The 20,612-nt window shown below is 43.6% G+C and overlaps 1 protein-coding gene across 1 annotated transcript in view; it reads right to left on the bottom strand.

Annotated features, from left to right (window-relative positions):
* Positions 1-2,492: 2,492 nt before the first annotated feature.
* RHPN2 (rhophilin Rho GTPase binding protein 2) overlaps positions 2,493-20,612 on the bottom strand; it is a 49,182-nt gene continuing 31,062 nt past the window's right edge. The window contains exons 7-15 of the mRNA XM_032230415.1: positions 19,739-19,905; positions 13,483-13,670; positions 12,327-12,483; positions 10,826-10,945; positions 9,101-9,295; positions 8,349-8,425; positions 6,627-6,773; positions 4,881-5,036; positions 2,493-4,121 (exon numbers count right to left, since the gene is read on the bottom strand). Coding sequence (XP_032086306.1) covers positions 3,867-4,121; positions 4,881-5,036; positions 6,627-6,773; positions 8,349-8,425; positions 9,101-9,295; positions 10,826-10,945; positions 12,327-12,483; positions 13,483-13,670; positions 19,739-19,905 — 1,462 coding nt within the window. The 3' untranslated portion in view covers positions 2,493-3,866. The remainder of the gene's footprint in view (positions 4,122-4,880; positions 5,037-6,626; positions 6,774-8,348; positions 8,426-9,100; positions 9,296-10,825; positions 10,946-12,326; positions 12,484-13,482; positions 13,671-19,738; positions 19,906-20,612) is intronic.

Genomic DNA, 20,612 nt, shown 5'->3' with positions numbered 1-20,612 from the left:
CCAACCATGGCATACTATAGCACTCAAATTTGGTTACCGTACATTTCTTCGAACCACCCCCAAAATCAAAAGTGGAATATATATCACAGATGATGAGATATAAATGAACACATCAACCTTCTTCCAACCTACATTTTATTAGGCACTAGGATTAATTCCACAGCATTGATTGAATATTGCACAATATGAATAAGCAGCCACTATATTACATTCTTCCTTTAAAAAAAAAAAAAACAGACCTTCATTCTGAACAACAACAGTTAAGAAAAATCAAACTTTTATCTCATTCATAGTTGCAGTGAAAAGTTGTTCATTGTCACATATAAGTCAGGACTCATTCTTAAATAATCATTTTAACATTTATATATTTACATCTGGGTAGAACCATTAAAAGACCAAAATAATAATAAATTGGCATTGGTCTACCAGCCTTCCCCATTTTTCTTTATTCCATTTGTATTTGTCAACCTTAGTAACTAATATATGTGGACTTCCAACTTACAGAATTCCCCAGGCAACAATTCTGGGAGTTGAAGTCCACCTATCTTAAAAGTTGTCAAGGTTGGGAATCACTGTTCTATTCTAATTTCTTCTAAAAATTTCTCAGCTACCGGTAATGGATTCATTGAGTTTCAATAGCGACTTAGATTTCCTTTCTTTAAATTTGTAGTCAATCATTGTTAAGATCTACCCTGTTAGCTATATTTCAGCTTAACAGACAAATATTGTGAATTAGACTACAACTTTAGACGGCGACAATAAAACTTCAAGCAGCAACTACTTTTCCAGTTGGGCATGTTCTTTAGTGTCCTAAACTCCTAAATTTCACTTAAGGCACGGCTGTCAAACTCGCAGCCCGGATGTGTCATGTGCTGGCCCCGCCCAGTTTAGCGCAGGGGGAAAAAGTCCCCTGACGCCATCGTGATGCCGTGAGTTTGACACCTCTGACTTAAGGCATAGTTAAATTACCTTTATCAACCCTTTGGAATGCATCTGGATATCTCCGTGACCGCCTTCTGCAACATACCTCCCAGCGTCCAATAAGATGGCACAGGGCGAGCCTTCTCCGGGTACCGTCAGCCACACAATGCCGTCTGGTGGCTCCCCGGGGGAGAGCCTTCTCTGTTGCTGCCCTGGCCCTTTGGAACGAGCTACCCCCTGAGATCCGGACCCTCCCCACTCTCCTGGCCTTCCGTAAGTCTGTTAAGACCTGGCTGTTTCGGCAGGCCTGGGGCTGTTGAGCTTGACTGAACTTCAGACCCATTATAATTGAGTGCATGTTGTGTTTTCCTGTTTTAAACTGTATTGTTTTGGTGTTTTTAATCTTCTTAATATTTTAATTGCTTTTATGTAAGCCGCCCGGAGTCCCCCGGGATTGGGCGGCATACAAATCTATTAAAATTACAAAATTACAAATTACAAATCTTTCCAGTGGCACTCAAGAAAAACCTCAGTCCTTAACACCAATAAGACCAAGGAGCTTACAGTGGACTATAGAAGGAATAGATCAGACATCACCCTTGCTTATCAAAGGAGACCAAGTAGAGCAAGTGGCCAGTTTTAAGTTCCTGGGTGTTATCCTAAAAGAGGACCTGACCTGGGGCATCTCACATTGCAGCACTGGTCAAAAGGGCCCAGCAGAGATGATACGACCTGAGACTTCTCAGGAAACAACAACTGAAGGAAAAACTGCTGGTGACCTTCTACCGCTACACCATAGAGAGTATTTTAACTTACTGCACCTGTGTATGGTTTGCCAATTGCAGAGGGGCAGATAGGACAGCGTTCCAGAGGGTTAATGCCATTGCCCAGAGGATCGTGGGTTGCCCCCTCCCCTCTTTGGAAGAGCTTTAGAACTCCCGCTGCCTTAAGAAAGTTCAAAGCATTCTTAAAGATCCATCTCATCCTGGGCACCCTTTTTTTTAACTATTACCATCTGGCAGATGGTACAGGATAATAAAAAACAAGGACGAATAGGCTAAAAAACAGCTTCTAACCCAGGGCAGTAGCTATATTGAATTCTACGGTGTAGTGCAATATTGGGTTTCCAATTTCAATTATATAGGGTTAGGGTGTATGTTTTTATTTTTATAGTTATAATGTACACGGAAGATGGCATTTAATTTCATGGTACCATGTCCAATGACAATAAAGTGAACTAAGCTAATTAATATCCTTATCAAAAACAGCATTACTGAGCTATATATCTGCATGCTGGTTGGGGAAGTGGAAGTCCACACATCTTCAAGTTGCTGAGATTAAGAAATACTGATTTGAAGTGAAACCTGGCAAGCGCTAAGGATTTGGTCTGCAAGCAAACCGGCTGATCTCTTTCCACACTCTTGATTACATTAGCATATTTCTCTACACATACAGTGTTAGGAAATCTCTCCATCTTTGCTATAATGCTCGGCAGGTGTAGAAAACGATACCCGGTTACATCAGATCTTGCAAAACAGAATCTGCTTTTTCGATGGATCCATTCTGTGTTACTTAACGTCGCCAGGGCCAGGGTTGGTTTCAAGGTTGTCCTTGGGAGATTTCTTCCCACCACACATTGGGTGCCACGTAAATGGATAGCTTCTTTTGGTCGTTGACGAGATGCTGTCATTTAGTGCGGGAAATTCTGGAAATCGCCATCCTATTCCATGTCCCATTTGGAACGCCAGAAAATGCAAAATCTGGTTGCCCAGATAACCCTGTGTTGCGTCCATGGAAGGCTTCAATCATCATCTTCTTCTTTTAACAACCCTATAATCCCTTGCCGGGTGAAGTCTGGACAACTGAATGGAGCTGAGTGTTTACTGGCCAGACGCCCTTCCATGTTGCCAATGCGGAGTTTTGTTCAGCAGATATATTCTCATTGTTCTGAGAAAGAGAGGAATATCTGCCTTACCTAGGATCGATACACAGCCTCTTGATTGTGAGGTGAGAGCTAAACCTCGAGGCCACCGCACCATTCTCATGGAAGGCTTCAATGATAGGCCAAAAACACTGTTGTTTGAAATTCTCTTGTGGAAATCTGGGTCTGGTTATAGAACAAACATCAGTATTCTCTCTGTGTTGCTGCCACCCTCCCAATTCCCAGTCCTGGGCCCGGAGTGATGTTATTTATCTTTTTAAAATGTTGTTTATTTAAACCAGGGGTCTCCAAACATGGCAACTTTAAGACCTGTGGACTTCCAACTCTCAGAATTTCGGGGAGCTGCAAGTCCACAAGTCTTAAAATTGCCATGTTTGGAGACCCTTGGTTTAAACCACCTCAAAGCAGAATAGAAAATAGGATTTTAAAACCTTAACACGCAGCCTTGCCACTACCGTACCCTGTTAGATTTATTCCTTTACCCGGTTTCCTTCCCATCGCCTGGCCATTCAATAATTAATTTAAGAATTTGGTTCTGTGTAGATTGTCAACTCACGGTTACTAACTGGCCTGCAACTCTGTTTCTCATTCGTTGGGTTTTAAATTAAATTAGCAGGTGTATCTCCTTGATCGTGCACCATTGTGGCCATGCAGTTCTATTTACTTCTCCCCCTCAACGTAGGTGAGATGGTCAACCACGTGGCATTACTGAGCTCCAAATTCACATTTTTCTAAAACAACAACAACAAAATCCTCAGTCTTTGCAGAACCATTCTGTTTGTTTCTCATGATAGATCCTAACAAAGCCAGAATCCGGGCAGAAGTTTGAAAGAACTCCGACAAACACCTTAGGCACATGACACTGTTCTTCAAAACTTTCCCGTCCTTGCGAGATGAACAATTGAAGCCAGATTTGAACGTTGTTGTTGTTGGGTTCAAGTCGGGGCTACTTCACCCTGGATTCCTAAAAGCGACTGTGAATTCGCAGCGTCCATTCCAAGTCCTAGTACAATGAACTATCGGTACTGAAGAGTGTGAATGGAGTTGTCAGTTTCTTCTTAAAGGCAGAGGTGCCACTTACAGCCGAAGGGAGGCAGAGGGTGCTGGCAGCTTTCTGCCTGTTTTTGGTTCCCCAACTCAAGAAGGATAATTTAGGCGTCAGCTTCTTGGGTTTGTCGGTCCTCTCTTCTTCCATAGCCAAACATATAAGGGAGTATGTTTTCTGCATCCCCGCTGAATAAGTGGCACATTTGTTATGCTGTAAAGGAAAGAAGGAGAGAGAGAGAGAGAGACCAGCATTTTAAAAAAAAGTTTTAGTCAACGCAAAGTGGAAAGCGATGTTTAAACTATACAGGTAGTCCTCGGCTTACAATCACAATTGAGCCCCAACATTTTGTTGCTAAGCGAGATAGTGCACCTCTGCACCTCTATAAGTGTCTGGTTTGGTTCTGCAACCCAAGACAGACATAGATTTCAGAGGATAATTAAAACTGCAAAAAAAACAAAAACCTGCTACCAACCTGCCTTCCACTGAGGACCTGTACACTGCACGAGTCAAAAAGAGGGCTGTGAAAATATCTACAGAGCCCTCACATCCTGGACATAAATTGTTTTGATGCTATAGGACACTGCACACCAGAATAACTAGACACAAGGACAGTCCTAGAGGAGATCAACCCCGATTGCTCTTGAGAAGGCCAGATCCTGAAGTTGAAACTCAAATACTTTGGCCACCTAATGAGAAGGAAGGACTCATTGGAGAAAAGCCTCATGCTGGGAAGGATGGAGGGCAAAGGAAGAAGGGGACGACAGAGAATGAAGTGGCTGGATGGAGTCAACAAAACAGTCAGCGTGAGCTTAAATGGACTCCAAAGGATGGCAGAGGACAGGAAGGCCTGGAGGAACATTGTCCATGGGGTCATGATGGGTCGGATATGACTTCACAACTAACGACAACAATGAATATCTTGCAGTTCTGATGGTCTTGTGGTGAAATTCTGTTCCCAGCTTTACTTACCAAGGAAGGTCCATATTCTTGACAGCTGATCACTTGGATCTCAATCTTTTGCTCGCTCAAATGCTGGAGTTTTTCCAAGACGTCCCTCATCCCCAACCATTTGCAATCCGTGCCTTCAATAGCAATCACCGTGTCTCCTTCTTTCAAACCTGCCAACTAAAAAAATATTGGGCATTCCTTAGCATTAGTTATAAAGCCAGGCAGAATCTGGTAACTTCCCTTACCAGCTTTAATTGTCCAGCTTCACCATGGAAACCAGATTAAAACAATAAGGATTTTAAGTTCCTATCTCTAATCAAATAGGATCTGTTGATTTCAATGCAGTATTAAGCCCAACCACTCAACCAATGACGTGGCAATAAACTCCACGATGCCTAGTGGGACTTAATTATGAATTAATAGGTTCATGATTTCATTAATAAATAATCTTGGTAATGTGCTTCTATATTGTGTTGTTAAGCCCTAATTTTTCCCCTTAGATTTGGTTTAGCATACTAAGTGGACCTAGCCTTGGGGTTTATTTACTACTCCAAGGTTAAGCAGTCTATGGTTTACTGAGATGTATAAACTCAGTCTTGAAGAAGTTAACAGAGGAAGAACGTGATGTGGCCTGGTCTGATGAGGGCTTTGGGGGGGGGGGGCATGTGCCAGTTATCAGCTGCCTTCAGTTTCAAACATCAGTGAGGCAGATGAACAGCTGGACCCTGTTCCCAGTGTGCGCATGCGCAGAGATGCCAGACGAAAGAACAAGGGTCGACTTGTGAGTAAGGCCACAGGTGGACGGTGAATGGCCCCTCCCATAGGAAATAAAAGAGGAACGAAAGGGGAGTGGAATTTGCAGGAGACAATTAGTTCATTCCTGCATTCTTGCCAAGTATTGCAGCGTCTGAAAGATATGGGCCTGGCCACTCTCCAAGCCTGATAAAAGTTGGTAATTGTGAACTATCTTGAAAGACTGTGGGCCAGGACGTTAGGAATTCACTGTAAATTAAATGAAAGGAATTTATTGTGGCAAGGACTCAGCTTCGTGATGCTGGGGAAGCCTAGGTCAGAACACATGAATTGCTACTTTCATTGTGGACAAGGCACATTAGGGTGCAGCTATAAAAAACATACGTTTAAATTGTACCAATCCAAAAGTGTTATGAAGTATCCCAGCTGTCTTTCAGATTACGTTTTACAATAAACTCTACTTTTCAAACTCATTCAGTAACAGAAATATCAGGGAGGACATGCAGTAATGGGATTCAGCCGGTTCACACCTATTCGGGAGAACTGGTTGTTAACTTTCTAGGCAGTTCGGAGAACCGGTTGCTGGAAGAAATCTCCTTTTGTTTCTTTCCACTTTACAGGGCTAATCCTGTAAGGAAGGGAACATTCTGGTGTTGTTTCTAGCCTAATATTTATTGCCCTGCTTACAGAAACTGCCTCCTCCGTTAACCACTTATTACATTGTAACAGCAAAGGTGAAGCACCCATCGAGGTGAATGACGTTGAGTTGGCCATGCCCAAATGGTCACATGACCACCAAGCCACACCTACCCAGCTGGTCATTAGGGCAGAGAACCGGTTGTTAAATTATTTGAACCCCAAATCTCAAATAGCAAAATAAAAGCCCGTCAAAGAAAGGCGGCTACTGGATTTTTCTGGTGAGAAGTGTAAGAAGAAAAGTCCTTTGATATTAACCCTTTCCACTCTGAACAGCTCTACCAAGAGGACCCTCTGGGTTGGGAAATGTCCACTTACTGCTGCAGGAGAAGCTGGGTCGATGCAGTCAATCTGTACGGGAGAGCCCCCCTTCAGAGTGAAACCCAAGAGGCCATCTTCACAGTTGAAATGGATGGTGCGAGGGGGAGACCACCTCTGCTTGGCTGAAAACACTGCAGGTGGGCCCTGAGACACGGAGAGCAGGGGAGTCAAATTATCCAATCCACACTTTGCAAAAATGTTCATGTAGATTACAGAGGGCTTCCCTTCCTACCAGTATTCCCCTAGAACAGTGTTTCTCAACCTTGGCAACTTGAAGCATTCGCTGGCTGGGGAATTCTGGGAGTTGAAGTCCGGACATCTTCAAGTTGCCAAGGTTGAGAAACACTGCCCTAGAACAATCATGGCGAACCTTTTTGGCACCGAGCGCCCATGCCAGAACGCACATGCATGTACACGCACTGGAATGCCAGAAACCCGAAGACCAGATGGCCAGCACACGCAGCTGGTCTTCGGGTTTCCTACACACACATGTGCGCTGGCCAGCTGGTCTTGGTGCACGCCGTACCACTGGAAACCCAAAGACCAGCAGGCTGGCATGCACATTCCTCTTTTGGGGCCATTTTCAGACTGTTTTTTGAGCTTTTTTTTCAGGGCTGTTTCAAGCCGTTTTTGGCTCGAATGAAGGCCCAAAAACGGCCCAAAAATGATCTGAAAAACGGGGCTGTTTTTTGGCCGTTTTCGGACGCTCCAGGAAATACTAGCCTGTGTGACGGAAACCAGAAGAGGAGCTGGGGATGGTGCACGTGCCCACAGAGAGGGCTCTGCGTGCCAGTTCTGGCACACAAGCCATAGGTTTGCCATCATAGCCCTAGAACCTTCCGTGTTTTCTTCTAGAAGTTAGTAATCTTCTAGCCCAACCCACTTGCTCAAGCAAGAAGCCCGTTCAGACAAATGGTTGTCAGCCTTTTCTTAAAAACCTCCAGTGTTGGAGCACCCACAACCTCTGGAGGCAAGTTGTTTCATTGATTAATTGTTCTAACTGCTTGGAGTCATGCTACGGATCGCAGACATTTTGCAATCCCTAGTAATGGGTCCATACAGCATACCTAGCCTAAAATAGAATGAATTTTAGAGGGAATTGTGTTCAGTCCATAACTGTCACCATCATACTTGGATTAATTTATATGCTCAGCATGGTTTCTCGAGCAATTTCAACCGAACTTGGTACACAGATGGCTTACTCTCTGGTGAAAAATATTGTGGGAGTAACACCCCTCAGGGTATGTATTAAGATACAGCCTGTTGGGCCTTAAAATGGCTTCTACTGTACGACTGTAAAATGGCTTCTACTGTACAGCGCAGTGGAGTTGCCATGGTAATAGCTTCACAGTACTCCACAAGGGGGCTCCCTCTGGTAAGGGGGAAAATCCAACATTAGAAATTACATTTGATCTGGACATTTCCCCCCTATAAATAAATACCTGAGCAAGGCCGGATTATTGGCTAGTAATCTTTACATGCGTGCCTATTTAACCACCTTAAAAGAAGATAAACCTTAACCTCATGTTCATAAGTAGACATGACCCACTGCTAGTTTGCAGGGAGAAGCCCTTCCAAGCAATAGATTTACTGGACCCTCCCAAGCGATAGAAGCAGGACCTTATTTATTAGCTATTTTAATTCTGATGCAAGAAGGTGTTCAGACACATTAAGGGCAATGTGTCATAGTGACAGGAGAGCAGGTAGCTTTTGACATACCAGCCTTTCGAAGAAGTCTCTCACTTTCACGTTAGAGAACAGAGGCGGAATCAGTTCTAATTTGTGATTTGAGTGCGCTGGAATAAAAGCAAAGCAAATAGATTTATTATTTTTAACCACTTCTGGGAAGCTCACAGCAACATTTTTTCTTGTACCCCTCTCCCACTTTCTTAGCAGCTGGGTGAAATGGCATAGCTTGAAGATCGCCGCAAAATCTTAAATCTTTGAGGATTGTTTTCTCTGTAGCTTTAGAAGCTCAGCAATCTTATCCCTTCCAATGGGAACTAAACCTTTATCCACTTAGAATCTGAATCAATGTTGATCCAAAGCCCGCGATCACTGAACCAGTTGTTAAACCGGTAGGATCACAACACTGGATGAAAGACAGACAGACAGACAGACAGACAGACTGGCAGACAGGTGATACGATATAAATTGGGAGACAGTAAGACAGACATCAATAGATGATTGATTTGAATCTATGGGATGGAATGTAGTGAGGGGGCAGTTTCCCGGAGTGGAGGTGCATTCCTGAGGAGTATAAGACAATTCAATCCAGATATTATGTGTGAAAGAAGAACAGTGAAGACAGCCCCACCGAAATAGTTCCCAGAGTAGATAGTAGATGCAAATAGTAGAGTACTCCGTCTGGCCAGACTAGGTGTAAATCAATACCTGTTATTCTTGGTTTTAGATCTAACTATCTAAAAAGGGATTGACTTCCAGGTCACCCCAGGCTGAAAAGGACTTACAAAGGATATTCGGTGCTGGCACCAAACTAAAGAAGTCGTCTTTTTGCTCCTGTTGGGTATATTTGAGAAGCGTCCGCTTGTGCGCGACGGACAAAATCTCTTGAAGGATCTCTATATTCCGGAGCTTTGTGCATAAGCTACACACCCTTAAGGCTTCTTTGTGATAAAGGAGGGCTTTGTGCAAATGAAGTCTTCCTGGAGAAGGAAAAAAAATGAATGAATGAATGAATGAATGAATGAATGAATGAATGAATGAATGAATGAATAGGATGGATTTCTGCACCATAAAAATCCTGGATTGTTTAAGCCACAACAGCTCTGCCCATCAAGGATCATAAAGGTCAAGGTTCCCTTTACACATACGTGCTAGTTGTTCCCGACTCTAGGGGGCGGTGCTCATCTCTGTTTCAAAGCCAAAGAGCCAGCGCTGTCCAAAGACGTCTCTGTGGTCATGTGGCCGGCATGACAAAACGCCAAAGATGCACGGAGCGTTGTTACCGTCCAACCAAAGGCGGTCCCTATTTCTCTACTTGCATTTTTCACATGCTTTCAAACTGCTAGGTTGGCAGAAGCCAGGGCAAGTAACAGGAGCTCACTCCGTTACACGGCACTAGGGATTCGAACTGCCGAACTGCCAACCTTTCTGATCGACAAGCTCAGCGTCTTAGCCACTAAGCCGCCACGTCTAATTTGGCTATCCAAATTAATTATGATTGTCTACAATGACAGTGTTGTTTTAACCTCAACAAGGTTTACCTTGGCTCGGCTTCAACTCCCAGTTGGAAGCCATGCTGGGTAGGGAATTCTGGGTGTTGAAACCCGTGCCTCTTAAACTTGATGAAATTGAAAAACAGTACAGAACAAGCCTTTCTTCCCAAACGCATAGATTTCACCAGTTTGGGGGAGATAAAATGACATATCCCGAAGCAAAGAAACACCTGGAGCTTCTAATCCATGATTTTATCATACGCTTCAAGGCGCTAGTCGTCACTTATAAAGCCCTTCATGGTATTGGACCTGGGAACTTGAGAGACTGCCTGCTGCCAATTAAAATGAGCCGAGGTGGCGCAGTGGTTAAATGCAGCACTGCAGGCTACTTCAGCTGACTGCAGTTCTGCAGTTCGGCTGTTCAAATCTCACCGGCTCAAGGTTGACTCAGCCTTCCATCCTTCCAAGGTGGGTAAAATGAGGACCCGGATTGTTGTTGGGGGCAATATGCTGACTCTGTAAACAGCTTAGAGAGGGCTGAAAGCCCTATGAAGCGGTATATAAGTCTAACTGCTACCTCCACTAGACCGATTAGATCCCACAGATTAGGCCTCCTCCGAATTCCATCCGCCGGCCAATGTAGACTGGCGACTACCCGGAGGAGAGCCTTCTCTGTGGCTGCTCCGACCCTCTGGAACGAACTCCCCGTGGAGATTCGAACCCTCACCACTCTCCATGCTTTCCACAAAGCCCTTAAAACCTGGCTGTTCCGACAGGCCTGGGGCTAAAGAACTGCTGCCCCCGTCTCGAATTGGTATGACTGTTGTGTTTTAATTTTGCATTGTTTTTATGTCGTTTTAAATTCTGTTTGTATCCCCTTCCCTGTTGAGTTGTGAGCCGCTCTGAGTCCCCTTCGGGGGGAAAAGGGCGGCATATAAATAAAATCAACATTAAAAAATCAACATTTATCGACCATGCCTACTTGGATGATAGACCTGAAAAAGAATTTACCCTTACCTAGTTGTTTACGCTGGCTTCTATCTCTTAAGACAGCTAAGGGTGTCATTCCTTCTGGCATGTGGTCATACAGCTGGCAAAAAGCCTTTTCCTGTTGATCTTCATCATCGGTCTGATGTACTGGGGTTCCAAGAACAAAGGAAAGAGAAGATAAACATTGGTTTACTTTCATTTACTGTCCAGGTGAGATGCCTCCAGGCCTGATGAACCAAGAATAACACTCAATAGCAACCACCAACTCCAGAACCTGTTTTTCTTCTGGGATTATGGCTTCTCATGTTTCAGTCTGTTCCTGAAGTTGTTGAACATTCAGTTGCCCAGAAGTGATCTTTCACTAATCAGCAGGTTAAAAGTCTCAACATTTGGACCAGAACACCCCAAGAAAAATAAGAGCATCAGGGAAGTCTACTTGTGCCTAATTCGAATGTATTTCTTATTAAGGGAGGGAACTTGTATTGGTTTTTTAGCTTTTAACCACTTTTGACAGTGTGAACTTTAGAGAGACGGGCTCCACAATTCACAAGAGTTGCGGGACCTGTTTGTGCAGTGGGCTCCAAAAAGTCAAGATTGTAGCCTGAATCTCATAATCAAAGCTGCCAGATTAAAAAAAAAATTAGGATCTCTTCCCCCTGTGTACTCCCCAAATAGAAATGAATGTGTGTTGTGGCCCGCCAGCAGAGCTGGCAGCAGATTCGGACAATGAGGAGGTTGGGGAGGAACATGGGCCAGTCCTGGAGTCTGGGGGAGGCTCTGATGAGGGCTCTGTGTCTCAGGCAGAGAGGGGGACAGATGCCAGTTATCAGCTGCTTTCAGAGTCAGACATCAGTGAGGCAGACGAATAGCTGGAGCCTGTTCCCAGTGTGTGCATGCACAGAGTTGCCAGACGAAGGGAACGGCTAAAGAATAGGGGTCCACTTGGGAGTGAGGCCAGAGGTGGACGATGAATGGCCCCTCCCAGAGGAAATAAAAGGAGCGAAAGGGGAGTGGAGTTTGCAGGAGACAATTAGTTTGCTTAATTGGTTCATGACTCTCTGAGATTCCTTGCCAAGTTTTGCAGATATCTGCCTGGCAGCTCTCCAAGCCAGATAAGGTCTGTGACTGTAAATCCTCCCTCGAAAGACTTGGTTGGATGTGAATAAACAGAATTCACAGTAAATTAATAAAAGGGGTTTTTGTCAGGACCAGGAGTTTGCTTCATGCTCTTGGGGAGCCTCGGTCAGAACAATATGGTATATTTTCAGAATTGTTCCATTTCTCCAATAGAGGAGAATATTTGTAGCTCAGGGTTGAAATGACATGTCTTTGGTGCTCTCTAAGCTTGGCTGTTTTCTTACTGATGTTTCACTGCCCAAACACTACCACGCACTGATGCCGTTACCTAGTTTGGGTAACGAGAGGTCTGCAGGAAAACAATCGTGCTCAAAGAGCACCAAGGACTCCTCATTTCTTGGTCCACCGATAGGTAGGGCCAACAAATGTACAAATCTGGCAATCTCCTTACTCTGGTGATCGTTCAGCATAGTGGCAACAAAATAATGCGCCAAAGCTCTGAAATGATCCGATTTGACTTCGGCCAGCTTTGACCAGGAGTAAGGGATGTTCTCCTTGACTGGCGCTTGACTCATCGCGGTGTCCACAAGCATGTACATCTCTCCAACCTTAAAAACAAAGCACAAGAGAAGTATGAGCTACTGACTCTACATATTAAAAGCTCACTCAAAGGCACTCAGTATTGGCGCTGATCAACAGTTATTGGAGTCTTTACTTAAAGATGCACATTGTTCTCACAAAGGATAAAAGAAAGAGAAAGAACTTTGGCAATAATGACAGACGATCTTGTTTTCCTCACAGACGAATCTAAAAGGCCTAGAATAACTTCTGGAAAGAAAAGAGCCTTTCTAAGCCTCCACTGCTGAAACAAGCTTTGGTCTTTTGATCCACCATGGAGGGGAGGTTCATTAGAGCAGGGGTCACCAACCTTTTGGACCTCAGGAACCACTAAATTCGTATTTTTAAATCCTACGGACCACTAATACAAATTAGTGATGGGATGGGGTCCTTCAGGTACTTAACTTGGCCGCCTATTAGCGGACAGAAGCACCCAGGGTCAACCCTAGCTTTGCTGCCCATTGCAGCTAGGAATCTCAAATACAGCCAAGAATGAATGTTTGTCTTGTAGCCAGCTCGGGAGCTAGATCAGCCCCCTGCAAACTCCGTTTCTCAAGGAGTCCGGCTGAAGTTTCCTGCACCACTCCCTGAAGCGCCTGGACTCCCAGGGAGGAAGGGAAGGGCTGGAGCTACTAAACAGATGGCCAAGCTGTGCCTGAAGGACCCTGTCAGCGAGCGGGAGTAATTGCTTTGGTGGGTCCTATCGGCCCAGGGGCCGCAGTTTGAGAATCCCTAATTTAGTGCAATATAAAAAACACAAAAATGCAAAGATTTTTCTGCGGACCACCAAAATTTTCTCGCAGACCACCAGTTGGTGACTACTGCATTAGAGCATTACAAGACACTCTTCTGCCTCCCTAGCATCCCATAATAGGAAAAGTGCCATTTCTTTTGATTCTTGGAGGGCTATTTCACAGGGAATCGTCGTATTGTCCCGATGTCAGCAAACGATAAAGGCAGGCGTACCACTCTGCTCTCACGCGGCTTACCTTCGCAACTTCCTGGGCCATTTTTATAAGGGTGAAAAATTCATTCCGTATCCCAGGAAGGCAGATCTGTTCAAAGATGCACTCCTGAGCTTGAGCGAGCATCATCTTGACCAGCACACTCAACATGGCAGGGCTCATGTCGTAACTTGGAGTGTGAGTAAAAGTTTCTTTTAGATAGTTTAGAACACCTGAAATTGGGGAAGAAGCAGAAAAGAGGATTCATGGGGCATCAGTTCCGCAATCTCAGGGAAACACAATGGTAGTTGCATTTAGCCATTCATTTCTCAGTTTAGATTAGATGTCCACGTTTGGGTCACCCAACTGTTATTGAGGTGATATGCCTTGGCAATCCCTGCAGCCTTGAAAGGGTCTCAAACGGAGCGTTTGGACGCTGAAAACACGAAGCGCGGAGCCGAAAATGGTAACCCAGAACAGCTGCTGCCTTGTCTTACGGCTTTCGCACTTTGCCTGCTTAACTCACTGGATCTCCCTCCAACGATCAGCTGTGCTTTTGAAGCTGTTTACCAGCCTCAACCAGGCGCGTGCTCACAACCAGCGAACTAATGTGCTGAAGCTGACCAGGCTAAGGATGCTAGCGAGATGAATAACTGGTAGGCAGATTTTTTTCTTCTTATTTTCCTCCCCAAAAACTAAGGTGCATCTTATACTCCAGAGCAATAGCAATAGCAGTAGACTTATATACCGCTTCATAGGCCTTTCAGGCCTCTCTAAGCGGTTTACAGAGAGTCAGCATATTGCCCCCAAGAATCTGGGTCCTCATTTTACCCACCTCGGAAGGATGGAAGGCTGAGTCAACCCTGAGCCGGTGAGATTTGAACCGCTGACCTGCTGATCTAGCAGTAGCCTGCAGTGCTGCATTTAACCACTGCGCCTTGGCGCACCTTGGAGCATCTTATACTCCGAAAAATATGGTAATTCAGTTGACATGTGCTCTTGGTTTCCAATGAGTCACGCCTTACTCTAAGAAAGCATCAAAGGAACCAAAAACAAGGCAAATAATGTTGGTAGATAAGTTCTAAGATATTTCCCTCCTTATCTCACTAGCATGCCGTGTTTATTATTCATGTTATATGAACCAATGCCTTTTTAATAAGAGGAAGTTTAGAGCCCAAAGAGGCCAGAATATGTGTGTGAAGATCTCAATGATTTTCAAATTCTTTGAAAGCAATTGCCAAGGTTCCAGTCCTGATTAAGAAAGATGGGGATCACATCTCTTTATTTTTTTTAATCTATAATCTCTATTACGAAGCTGGCGGAATGACTTTCCTCCTGATCCTCTCATTCCACCTAGTTTCACTTCCAAGATTGAGTAGCAATCATAATATATATATGTATGTATGTATGTATGTATGTATGTATGTATGTATGTATGTATATATGTATATATGTGTATATATATATGTGTGTGTGTGTGTATATATATAATAGTGATCTTCCTCCTATATTTGGGCATACCGGGGGTTGTAAAATCTATATATATTTAAAGTCACAACCCCTGGTATGCCCAAATATGGGAGGAAGTTCACTACTTCCATTCTCTGTCCATCGGCTCGTCACAAGAGACCATCCAGACAGAAACCCAATATTTTTACTGTTGGAATTGATGGATACATATACATATACATATATGTTGTATTTGTGCTGATAAATAAATAAAGGGAGACTAGTATAGATATATTTCAAGCTATTTAGCTCTCATCAGCTAGCCATACCAGGTTCGAATCCCAGTAAGGGTATGGCTAGCTGATGAGAGCTAAATAGCTTGAAATATATCTATACTAGTCTCCCTTTATTTATTTATCAGCACAAATACAACATATATATGTATATGTATATGTATCCATCAATTCCATCGTCAGGACAATTGAGAGTAAAAAACCAAAAGAAAGGGGGCATTTGGGAAATGGAGAAATCTCTGAGCAACTCTGTCAACCTACGCTGACCGTTCTCCGACAGGGGAACGAAAAACTCATTCAGGACTGTGACAATATGACGAATCTGTCAGCAGGCAAACTTTGCCAGGCCAAACCAAGTTGGACCTAGTTCAAATAAATTCCACACAAACAAATTCTTTGGAAACCTGAGAAAACAAACATTTGCTGAAGCTTCAGATCCTTAGTAGCGTTCAGCAGAGATCTGATAATTTTAAAAAATGCATTGTTCCCAACTGGTTTGTCAAGTTTTATCGGCAAGATTTAATTACACGAAAATGGCTAGCTGCCCTAAAGCCTGCTGCAAAGTCCCTCTCTCTCTCTCACCCACCCACCCACCCACCTCACATTCAGCTACCACTTTGAAATTACCCTGAAATGCAAACTCAAGGCAACGTCAAATCTTTAAGGAAGCCCATCGTGCCACACTTCGGCCCACTCTTGTCAAATACTCATGCATACAAACAAACAGCGGGTTTCTGTGGGAAAGGGAGCGGTTGAAAATCTTAGTGAGACTGCATTGTTTCCACTCCTATTCCAGACAAAATGGAGCCTTGTTTGGTGTGAAAGAATTTCTGTTGGGGATCTTGAAGAGGAGGTAGTTGTGCTGACCTATGATAGGTAAAGGTAAACGTTCCCCTCGCACATATGTGCTAGTCGTTCCTGACTCTTAGGTAGCGGTGCTCCTCTCCGTTTCAAAGCCGAAGAGCCAGCACTGTCTGAAGATGTCTCTGTGGTCATGTGGTTGGCATGACTCAACGCCAAAGGCGCACAGAACGCTGTTAACATCCCATCAAAGGTGGTCCCTATTTTTCTACTTGCATTTTTGCATGCTTTCAAACTGCTAGGTTGGCAGAAGCTGGGACAAGTAACGGGAGCTCACTTCGTTACGCGGCACTAGGGATTCGAACTGCCAAATTGACGACATTTCTGATCGACAAGCTCAGCGTCTTAGCCATTGAGCCACCACATAGCCTATGATCTACCATGATAAGCTATAAATGGAATAACCGAGCTGGAAGGGACCTTGGAGGGCATCTAGTCCAACCTCCTGCTTAAGAAGAAGACAATAGCAATAGCAATAGCAGTTAGACTTATATACCGCTTCATAGGGCTTTCATGCCTCTCTAAGCGGTTTACAGAGTCAGCATATCGCCCCCACAGTCTGGGTCCTCATTTCACCCACCTCGGAAGGATGGAAGGCTGAGTCAACCTTGAGCCGGTGAGATTTGAACCGCCGAACTGCAGATAACAGTCAGCTGAAGTGGCCTGCAGTACTGCACCCTAACCACTGCGCCACTTCGGCTCTTTTCTTGGCTCGACTCTATACCATTCCATATAAATGGCTGTCCAGATTCTTCTTATAAGCCTCCAGTGATGGAGCACCCACAACTTCTGGAGGAAAGCCATTCTGATGGTTCATTGTTCTCACTGTTAGGAAATGTCTCCTGAGTTCTTTGTTGGATCTCTCCTTGATTAGTTTTCATCCATTGCTTCTTGTCTTGCCTTCTGGTGCTTTGGAAAATAGGATGACCCTCACTCTTCTTTGTGGCGGCCCCTCAAATATTGGAACACTGCTATCGTGTCAACCCAAGTCCTTCTTTTTTCTAGATTGGGTAAAGGGAAAGGTTCCCCTCGCACATGTGCTAGTCATTCCCGACTCTAGGGGGAGGTACTCATCTCCATTTCAAAGAGCCAGCGCTGTCTGAAGACATCTCGGATATCATTAAATACCGGAGGCGAACAGAACACAGTTACCTTCCCATCAAAGGTGGTTCCTGTTTTTCTACTTGCATTTTTACCTGCTTTTGAACTGCTAGTTTGGCAGAAGTTCTCTAGGCTAAACATACCCAAGTCCTGCAACCATTCTTCATATGTTTTAGTCTTTAGCCTCTAATCAGATTTGTTACTCTTTTCTTCACTCTTTCCAGAGTCTCCGGTTACCATTGTAATTTGCAAACCATGGTTTTGCAAATTACAATGGTATGGTTCATCCAGCATGCTAAAATAAACCTGGACCAATCAAAAATAGGAGTAAAACCATTTGAATCCGATCAGTGATTGGGGATGCTTGCAAATATGGGTAGCCTTATTAGAAAGATCACCAGGGGCCAGGGTTTTTAAAGATCACAGTTCCTTTAACAAAATGTTTTTAAAAATCCCAGATGGGAAAAAAAAGGCATAAATCAACCTCAGATAGCAACCAATTCTGCCATTTCTTAAGGATTTGAGAAATGTTTGTTTTATTAGTCAGAGTCTATAAAAGAATATTTGTTCTTTCACCATCTGGTCTTTGACAAGGCCTTCCTGTATGTTTGTATACTCAGGGTTGTGTTTATAGGCGAAAATCTTAGCAACAATCTTTCCTTCTGTCCACAAAGGTCTATGGGCAGGGTTTGAATGATATTGCATTACCTTTATGATAACTGAATTCTCAACCATATCCCTTCTTTCCCTCCCACCCCACAAAAAAACTGCCGAAATACTGTTGGTGGCGCAATACTGGAAGAAGGAAGACTTGCCTACAATCCAAGAATGGACATTGAAAGTCACAAACTTAGCCGAGATGGCTAAAATATCGGCATATCTTAAAGATCACTCAAATGAGAGATATAAACGAGACTGGAAAAAATGGATTGACTATATACAAAATAAATACGGGACCAAGAAATTCCAGTTAGCCTATGCTTAAGATCAGAAATGATTTAAATTGTTTAAAGTTAGCTCAGCAAGAAGAAGCTAAGGTCAATGTAGAATGTCATTAATTTCTTTATTTCTTTTTTTTCAATAGATTTTAGACTGTGTTAGTTAAAAATCCATACCGTGTACGGGTTCTGGGAAGTCGGGGGGGGGGGAAGGAGGAGGGGGGTTGGGGGGTGGAGGGAGGGGCATACAAAAAAATTGTACTTCAATGTTTTAATGATTGACGAATGATGAAATATTTGTGTTTTTTAAAAGAAATAAAACCTTTGGAACGGAAAAAAAACTGCCGAAATGTTTTCTCCAAACTCTTTTTATTCTTCAAAAAATTAGTAATTGTTTTCATTAAAGATTCTTATCTGGTGGTGATACTAATGTACTCTGTATTCAAAACCATTTTACACAGTGGATGTGTAAAAAATATGCTGAGCTTGTTGATCGAAAGGTCGGCAGTTCGGCGGTTTGAATCCCTTGTGCCGCATAATGGAGTGAGCTCCCGTTACTTGTCCCAGCTAAACTAACAGTTCGAAAGCATGTAAAAGTGCAAGTAGAAAAATAGGAACCACCTTTGGTGGGAAGGGATCAGCGTTCCGTGTGCCTTTGCCGTTTAGTCATGCCGGCCCCATGACCACGGAGACGTCTTCGGACAGTGCTGGCTCTTCGGCTTTGAAACGGAGATGAGCACTGCCCCCTAGAGTCGGGAATGACTAGCACTAGACTGCTTAAGCGAATCACTGCAGTTGTTTAGTAAAATGGTTGGCTCCCCATTGATTCTGTTTCTCAATAGATCGCAAAAGGGGGACTCCAGGACACTGCAACCATCATAGAGATGAACCGGTTTCCCCCAGCATCTGAATTCTGATCACGTGACCATGGGGCGTAAGTGTGAAAAACATTATCAGTTGCTTTTGCCAGTGCCGCTTTTGCAACTTTGAGCAATCACTAAATGAACTGTTGTTAAGTCGAGGATTTTCTGCCTCTGGTGACTCGGGGTTTAAGAGCAATCTCATCCTTCCACTTTATTTTGCAATCCGTGAGTTAGACGGTTGTCTAATTTGAGCACACACACGGATATTGCTGAAAATCCACAAAGGCAGGGAGGCCACTGTGTAAGATTGCACAACGGTGTTCCAGACCAGAAAAGATTTGCAGATGCCTGCAAATAGCAGGGGTGGGGTTGGAGGGGGGGAGGGTTGGATTGTGAAGAATGGAAAGCAGTTAATAACGACCCAAAATTATCGAGGATTTCGAACTAATGTAAGTCATTAATTCCCAACAACAACATTTGCTCTAGCTAAACAGCCTATTTAAGTGCCGTCCATAAAATTGACAGGGAGGAGGCAGAAGGAGTTAATAACAAGTTTTGAAAAGAATGTTTTCACACAAAGATGCAGACATTCCTTGCTATTCTTGCTTACAGTTCTTTGGGCGTTAATTCTGCCTTCCTTGGATGTCCAAAGAGTGTGAAATTAAGCTCATGTGACCCGGAACAGAGGAAATCACAATTGCAAACAAGAGGATTAAAGCTTATTCAATCTCCAGGCATTTCTTTAAGGGAGGGGCTGTGGGGAGAGCACAACAACCCCCCCCTTCTCGCTCCTTACCTGCCGCCTTCTGAAAAGCACTGATGGCCTTTTGAAGCCCGGCTCCCGTTTGCCGATTGCATTTTGTACCAATCTGTGTGTAGAGAGCTCCTATGTTAAATAAAATGCTGGCTTTTTCCAGCAACAAATTCTTCTGGCAAACGGGGACGCCTGTGAAAGAGTCGTACCTTCAATAAAAACCAGAGAGAACATAAATGTTAATGACCCAGTGAAGGAAAGGAACTGGGAGGAAAGATTTCCTTTACGTTTTTACAATGTCATAAAAAAAAAATCCAACCCCGAACAAACGTTCTTTTCTTATGATTCCCAATTTAGAGATGCCACACATGCCATCATGGGACTAAGCCATCTTTGGTTTAACTAGGGTAGGCTGAATCAAACGGTCAACGCAAGCCAGTGGTGGGTTTCAAAAATTGTTGGAACCTACTCTGTGGGTGTGGCCTCCTTTGTGGGAGTGGCTTGCCACCCATGTGACCGGATGGGAGTGGCTTGCTGCCCATGTGACCGGATATGAAATTATGAATTAGTACTTAGGTCGGTCCAAGTGGCTATTCAGAAGTTAGTGGTTAGAAGCAATCGTAAAGCAAGATATGGAATTAAAACCAGAAATATTTTGTTGGCTATTTGAAAGGGAGTATAATATATATCTAATTTTACACATGTTAGCAGCTGCTGGAATTGTGTTTGCACAACAGTGGAAAAACAGAGATATGTAAATGAATAAATATTACAATGTGCAGGAATAAATAAATTGACAATTAAAATCAAGAAGGCTTTGAATACTTTTTCACGTGGGATTGGTTTTAGCAATTGCCAACTAACGGAAACAGAAATTAGAAATCCAAAAGTATGAAAGAAAACACCAATTATGTAA

Source organism: Thamnophis elegans, chromosome 14 (assembly GCF_009769535.1).
Source record: "Thamnophis elegans isolate rThaEle1 chromosome 14, rThaEle1.pri, whole genome shotgun sequence".
Classification (NCBI taxonomy): domain Eukaryota; kingdom Metazoa; phylum Chordata; class Lepidosauria; order Squamata; family Colubridae; genus Thamnophis; species Thamnophis elegans.
This window is presented reverse-complemented; position numbering and strand designations above follow the sequence as displayed.